Below are 7,813 nucleotides of genomic sequence, written 5' to 3'. Positions count from 1 at the left end.
TCAAAAGGCTGTGTTTGGAAAGGACACTCTCTTCCTTTCTATCAGAGCTGTTCCTTTGGAAACACAGGCTTGTACAGGCAACATAGTAAATTAACACTTATCTTGGTTGTCTTGCCACTTCCTTCCACGCTGCTATTCTTATTAATGTCTTGCCAACATGAAGATATTTTCATGAGACAGTAAATAAAGGGGTCTTGTATCCCTTTGCAGATTTCCTTAATCAAGATTGTTGAGTTTCCTATTTTAAGGCAGGAGAAAATAACTTATCTAAAACAAAGCAGGATTCTCAGGGAGTGCCACAACATGGAAGTAAGTCTGCTTCTGCTGGAGGATTTGCTTTCAATTGTTCTCTAAGTTCCAGCCATTACCAAGCAACTTCCCAGTGTGTCAGTGTTAACCAAGAATGTACATAGATAGCAAGTTTTAAAAGTATATTAACAAATTAAAACCATATACTTCATTCAGCTGTACAGAATTCAATGCTATACTGCTAGAGGGATGAGAATAGTGGTTTTCATCTATTCCAGTTTAAAAAGCCAAGAAAGGAAGTATCTTCAGCAGTTGGGTTACTGCTTTCTTTAGTCACCCTGCCACAAACCAAACAGCACATCTGACAGGATGGTAGGATAATCCAGGTGGGAATGGACATGCGAGCCATGAGTGTAGACCAGGTTGTTTATATTTTATGTATTTATACTGTCACACACACACACATATAGTGTATACACCAACTACAGTTCTACATGCATACATATGATGCATGTATACACACGTTTCCTTTCTCCCTTTCTCCTTAAATTCAATCCTGCTCTTAAATACGTAGGCCACACACACAGCTCCTCCAGATATCAGTAGTACATAAGCACATTTTTGGGCCAAACCTAGCTTATCTAGAACATCTTAGGCATGAAGCCCAGCTTCATTTTTTAATAGTACTTTACATTTAACTTTTATTCACTCTACACGAACATTGATGATCCCAAACAAATGTGAAGAAAAGCACAGGGTTTGTTTTATATCCCTCCCATTATGAGCTGCACTTAAACAGGACAGCAGGGCTAAGGGAAGAATCTAGGACCTTACTCTTGAAATTTAACTTTCGCATACATACAGCTGAAGAGCATAATAAATTCAGTATTAGTTCTTATGAATATAAGTTATTTTAAAAAGAAACAACTAATAAAGGCAATAGGCTTGCAAAAATTAGTATTTTCTGCATTCCTCTTACCAAATAATTAAAAAATATGTCTTATTTAGGAGACATGGAGAGAAATCACAGGTCTAACTCATACACATGTGATAGTAACATAACTTATTGTCATTTTCTCTGTATTTGCCTCATGTTAAAAATTAAAACACTGCAGTCTTACCTCAAACATCCATCCCACATTTTCTGTAGCTCTTCCATCTTAACAGCACTCCAATATATGCCCCCTGTGCTCTCAGCTTTTGCTCACCTGCTACCCAACTACAGCTCATTAAGCTGCACACCTGCAGTGACTTAACTTGGGCTTTACTCAGCTCTTAACCCACCCCAGCAACAGTGGAATCATTTGCTCTTCACACTACCATTAAATATTGTCTTCTCATCAGGGTTTTTCACAACTATGATAATCTCTGCCAACTTCCCTGGTAAATTATACCCCTAATGCTCAGCAGGTGTCTGAAGAGCAGCTACTCACCGTACCAAATACACACAAATATGTAACTATTTAGAAAAAAAAAAGGTCACTTCCAGCCTAGGTGATGTAGATGACCACTGCATTGAAACATGTGTTATCAGTTGTGTAACTGCCCGTCACTCAATACTTGAGTGAGTCAGGAAACACAGGAACAATTTAACGCTTTTTCTTTTCACTTAGCCTAAACACCATTTTAACTAAAAATAAGTACTATGGAGACAGCCTCTCTATATGAATATTGGGACTTTTAAATGCTGCCTGCTTTTAATGTTTCTGAGAAGCATATGCTGTTTATATATATCCCATATATGCAGAGAGAAATAGAGTAGGATGTGAGGTTAGAGCTGCCCACCGGGTACTTGGTAGGGAAAAAAGACATTGTTGTGAGTGTCTTTAGTATCACCCAGGTTTCTAGAGATGCTCTGTTTGCAAATGGTTTCATGGCCTGTTCTGTGGAAGTAAAGTAAATTTCTGACCACAGATGAAACCCTACCAGTAGAGTTCCCTGAGCCTCCATCCATAGGGCTGAATTTATCCCTGAGGTAACTCTACTGATGTTAATACTACATGAGGGATCAATTTCCCTTACCTCATTTGTTTACTTTTTAAAGCCAAAAAGGCCAGGCCAGTCACTTCAAAAGAGTAAACCACCTTATTTCCATTTCCACCTGTGTAGCTACAGCAATTCAGAGCCAGCTAAGAACTTGCCCCACTGTCTCTAATGGTGGGTTAGATTTTACAGTCAATGTGGGATCATTTTCTAGGGAATAACGTTGACAATACTCAACAAGTAGTCCCAGACAGTTTAGAGCTGGATTCAGGTTACCTGGGTTTGGTTCCTGGGGGCTGAAGGTATACAGGACCCTCTTCAGCTTAAGGATATTAATCGCAGTTGAGTACAAGAGGCAGGAGGACGTGATGGCATTCGTGTTGCCCACAGTGCTTCAGATGTATCATTTCTAGGTTGGCTAATAATGATCAAAGGTCTCACTTCTCCCAGATAGTTGGTAACCGGGACCCGGGTTTCAGGCAAGGAGTACATACTATTGCCCTTTAAGTCCTGAGAGCTACCATTTCTGAGTTAGCCAGAGACTGTGGTGCAGTAAATCCAGAAGCTGTCACTCCTGTGATATGCTCCCTTTACTTCCCATCGAGTGCTGCTGACCTTCATGGCCACAGAACTGCTTTTGCAAAGCAGCACAGAGGCTTCCATGCTCCGTTTTATATTGGCCACATGATTTATGAGCAGAAATCTTGTAAAAATGGAACTTCAGCTGCATTTCCTTCACTGACAGGTTGGCAAACATTTTATAAATCACAATGCTTGTGCCAAAATCCCTGCCGGTGATCAACAGATTTTATCAAGCTTTGATAGCCTCCAAAACTGAGTTCCACAGAATCTTATTCTAATTTATTATTAACTTGGTATTAGAAAATGTCATTGAACAAACAATATTTGGTGCAATGCCAAGTACACAAAGCATCTGCAACACCTGCACATAAATTATATCCTGCAATAATCTACAAGTACATATTTCTTATTGTACCCTGGGAAGAATGAGGGAAGTAACTTGATTATAAAACCACCACAAATCCTGAGCACCATGTAATCAGTCTCGTTTTATGCACTGACTTTCTTCACATCTGTGCAAATAAAGCCATTGTTAAAATGTACAAAGAGCTGTGGCATATAATACATGCAGCTATGAAACCGTGAGTGCTGCTACGTGTTGAGTCTTTAAATGGAAGGTGGCACATCTGCTTTTGGCATAGGAGTGTAAATCAATCCAAGATGTTTATTAAAGAATAAGTAACAACCTGTCCACACACTCTTTCCTCCATCCAGCTTTGTTTTTATTCTTTGTTATTTTCCTGGCAGTTAAATACAGGCTCTGCATACTGAAAGTATGTGTTTTTTCTTCATGTACGGATAACATAACATGTCACATAATATTTAAGAAGTATGTGATGGGGAATGGTTTAGACAAAAATGCAAGCCAAAATGAGGTGGGGAGGAAAGGGTAAGTACAACCACAGTTGACTGAAAGGCTTATTTCTCTGGGTAAGGCAACTATGTTTCCTAACATTTTTCAGATTAATAATAAGACTTGATTTCATGTTCTAGCTCTTAGCAATTAGTGAGCAAAATTTGCAACAGTGAAGGATGGTGAATATTTTCCTCCTCAACAACCAGAGGCACAAGCAAGCATTCAAAAATGTAGGAGTCAACAGGGCTTGACTTCGCATTTCCTGAAGGTATGTGTACCTTCCACAACTGTGTCTGCCTGAGCAGGACTGGTTAGGAGCCCAAGTCTTTCACCACTGCCTGAGGGTAGATCCTGGGACATGCAGTGCTCCTTTTTCATCAAAGGATGCAGAGGAACGTGTCCTAGGATGCCTGGGGAGAGGAACCCCCTCACAGCTAGGCAGGAGGGAGCAACCCATTCTGTGTCCCAGTGAAGGGCCTACTTTGTAGCGTGTGTTTTTAGTAACCACGGAGAGAAATAAAATACCTTGGACGTGGTCTTCTTGACTTCCAGGTAGGGAGGTGATAAGAAAGCGATGCTATTCTTCAAGTGTACTTCAGAAATAAGACACATCCTCTCAGATGCTGAAGGGCTCAGCCATTGGAAAGACAATCTCTCCTCTGTATGCTGGCAACAGAAAACCACAGTGCTTTCCTGGTTCATTTTTAAGAGACGAGGTTGGAAAACAGTCTCGTTGATGCATGATGGTTCAGGAAGGCTCTTTGTGCACACCTGGGGATGGTTGTGAAAAAGCTTCAACAGAGATGTGCATGCTGAACAGGGAATGGAGGCTGCTGGAAGTGTGCCACCCAGTGTTTTATACTTGCACATTTAATTGACGAGACTGACCTCCAAACATATTCTGTAACTGTTCATTTCTTCTTTGTTAAAATGGTCAGGATATATTCAAAAGCCAGATTCCATATGCCTATGTTTCAATGAGCATGTTACTTATCAGCTCTGGCCCAAAAATAGCAAAGATTGCTGTAAATTTGTTAATTGGGTCTCTTTTCATCTGTAGCTGAAACAAAGCTGCCCGAGAGACCCAGGTGTATTTGTTCAGCAGCACAGAAGGTACCAGGACAGAATTTATACAGTAGTTACCACTGCAGGCTAGAATTATCTTGATCAGAGTTGTTACAGCATTGTGTTATAATATTTTAGTCAGGACAAAAATATTAATTAAATTTAATCAAAATACTTGGGTAGATCAGAAAAGTAAAAAAAGAAAAAAGGCCAGTAATACTGTCTCTCATTTATTCCACACACTCTGAAGCTTCTCCTTTTCTTTTCTTTTTTTTCTTTTCTTCCATATGCCTGATAATGGGACTCTGTGAAACTGAACCTTTTGCAAGTCACTGGTGCCAGCTTTTTGCAGTGTTTCGGACAGGTCTCTTCATTTCCATTTCACTTTGTCTTTCTATGTCTGACACATATTGTTATTTAAATGAATGCTTTTGAACTCAGATTTTTTTAATGCAAATGTGTGCTGCTTCCCTACTGAATTGAAATCATCAACACTTTTTTTCCCCTATGAAATGCAGGATAAAAAGCAATATTATCAGGGCTGAAGGTGGGTTGGGATGTTACTTTTCTGTGAATTTAGGCTAAAAAAGGGAGACACATACAATGGTGTAGTATCAAAATATTGGCTAAATCTTCCTGCTACCCAAGATATGATTAAAGCAGTATTATATCTTCTAAAGAACAGCTGAGGTAGGGAAGGTGCCAAGACACAGCAGACTGGCCACGCTCCCTCAAGGCATTCTGTATAAGACACTTAGGGGAGTACACAGAAGTGCCAGACACTACATGCCTCCAGCAATTTTAAGGTGCTCTATCCAGTCCTTCTTTCTGAAGGCCATGACTCATTTTGGTTCAAAAGTCGGTGTCCTCTCATTTTTATTTTACATTTTTTGAAAGTCATTTACCAGGAACCATAGTCTGAGGTTACAGAAGTTCTAACAGTGAAGCAATGGGAAAGAAAATAAAATAAGACCAAATCCCAGGTTCCCTTCAGAGTATACTCCATTCATGTCTTCAAGGCACTTTTTTAACCTATAATGTCTAGGAATGTACTTTTTATAAGAGGCGAATGTGTTAAGTTCTCCAGTAATCACATGCCTCCTGGAGCTGGAGCTTTCTGCTCGTCAAATATTGCAAGATATGCAAAAACCACATCCTGTGCTCCCAGTGTCAAAAGGGTTGGTAACACCTGAGTTACATCCATACTTGATCTCTGCCAGAGCAGGAGGGGTGTGACGCTGGAGCATGTGGACTGTCCCAGCCCTTTTCCCATTGGACAAGCATCCATCTTGCAGCAAAAAAATGCCACAGTCCGTGCCCACTAGCACCCATGCCAGCAACATTAGCAGACAGACCTCAGAGACCGAGCTCCCCTTTTAATCACAGAAGTCGTTGTTTTCTTTCAGTGTCAGTAGCTGTTGTTCCAGGCCAGGCTTTCCACACGATATTCCTGGACTATTGAAAACTTGGAAGTGCTGCTTCCCTGCCATACCAAATTTATGGATGAGGAGACAACTTCAGTCTGCCAGGTGATAATTTGGCATCCTTATGTCAGTGTTAAAATCCCTACAGCTGTAAATATTTATTGAAAAAGAAATATACTCATATACTCCAGCTAGCACATTACCATATGAGTAAATCTAGCCTTAAATAAATCATGTGCACTCCATCTTTTACTCAGTTTATAAAATTCTTGCTTCCTGCACTGAGCATTCTCAGCTTAATATGGCTATTCAGAAGTACAGTGATTCGTGGTGTGCCTTGATTTCTTTTATAATACAACATTTTGCTTCTTGTATTTCACCTCTTACAGCTTTTGCAAAGTTTTGATTTGATAGGACAAGAACAGTGAGGGCATTAGGACCAAGAGAAAGACGCACACATTGCTCTGTATTATGTCTGGCAAAGTGCTTCCTGACTGAGTGCCGTAGTTATGTGTGAAACAAAGTCAGGGACCGACTAGTTCTCATCTGTTGATCACAGTTAACTTGAAGCCTCTGAACGGGGGAGAGCTGTCAGATCTGCTTTCAGAAATAAGGCGCTTCAATCCAGGCAGCAACTGGAAACTTTGAAGAAGCAAGAACTACTCCGGAAGGAAACTATAAGAAACAGGATTTCTTTTTACTTAGAATTTAAAAAGGAAAAAATCAAAACTTTAGTTATTCTTTTCATCTGCTAAACCTGAGCTTTCCTAAGTAAGCTGGGGCTCTGTCTAATAAAGGATCTACTTTATCTCACTGGATCCATGCTACCTTTTACTACAGTAAGTGCAATATTAATAGGAATGTTCTTTTTGTCTGTAAATAGAGAGGAAAGCATGAAACGGCATCAGTGAAATGTGAGGGGAGCAAAAAAAATCCTCTTGGCAGATAGTGAAAACCAGGGCTTTGCTGCAACCCGAGGACTGGAGTCTGAGAAAGAATCCAAGTGATATTTAACATGACCATCTGTATCGTTTTGTCACCAACAGTATGTTCTTGAGGAAGAAGTGCAGATATGGATCACGTAAGCTGCAGTTTCTCTTGTTGCTGCTGATGCTGGGCTTTTTGCTACTGATGGTTACAACGCTGAATCCACCACCCAGCAACCAGAGCAAGGAAGGGACCTTCCAGCCCGTGGAATTCAACCCCCGGGAAGGGTACCAGATGGACTTTGCGGAGACCCAAGAGATGCTGGAGACCCAGGAGGAGAGCCAGCAGTATTACCCTCTGGATGGGCTGTCGCCTTTCATCTCCCTGCGGGAGGATGAGTTGATCGTGGCCGTCGTGTCGCCCGCCGGCAAAAGGAACCACAGCAAGGCCAGGAAGGGCTATCGGGTGGTGAAGCAGCAGAGCAGGCGGCCGGAGGGGAGGGCAGAGGGGGACCCGGAGCCCCAGCTCCTGCCCCTGCCCCTGCAGCCTGGGGAAGGGGCTGCCGCCGAGGGGGAGCAGCCGCTCGGCCTGGAAACCCACGGCTTTAACGAGGCGCTCAGCGAGCGGATCTCCCTGCGCAGGGACCTGCCTGAGGTACGACACCCGTTGTAAGTAAAACCGCCTCTTTAATCTCTGGGAGAAAACTTGGCTCTTTCCCCGTCGCCGT

The 7,813-nt window shown here is 41.7% G+C and overlaps 1 protein-coding gene across 3 annotated transcripts in view; it reads left to right on the top strand.

The window, feature by feature from the left end:
* Nucleotides 1–5,940: 5,940 nt before the first annotated feature.
* The window catches only part of GALNT15 (polypeptide N-acetylgalactosaminyltransferase 15), a 27,639-nt gene continuing 25,766 nt past the window's right edge, over nt 5,941–7,813 (top strand). Inside the window, exons 1-2 of one of the 3 annotated variants that reach the window (XR_001411458.1) lie at nt 5,941–6,264; nt 7,206–7,754. Coding sequence is in view for 2 of the 3 variants with exons in the window: in XM_014937771.1 (XP_014793257.1) it covers nt 6,239–6,264; nt 7,206–7,754 (575 nt within the window). In the remaining variant the exon portion in view is untranslated. Of the gene's footprint in view, nt 6,265–6,482; nt 6,999–7,205; nt 7,755–7,813 lie in introns of those variants that run through there. The other 2 variants (XM_014937771.1, XM_014937772.1) reach the window with 2 other exon arrangements.

This window comes from Calidris pugnax, unplaced genomic scaffold, assembly GCF_001431845.1.
Source record: "Calidris pugnax isolate Ruff unplaced genomic scaffold, ASM143184v1 scaffold11, whole genome shotgun sequence".
NCBI classification, from domain to species: domain Eukaryota; kingdom Metazoa; phylum Chordata; class Aves; order Charadriiformes; family Scolopacidae; genus Calidris; species Calidris pugnax.
The sequence above is the reverse complement of the archived record's forward strand: the minus strand, read 5'-3'. Positions and strand labels throughout refer to the sequence as shown.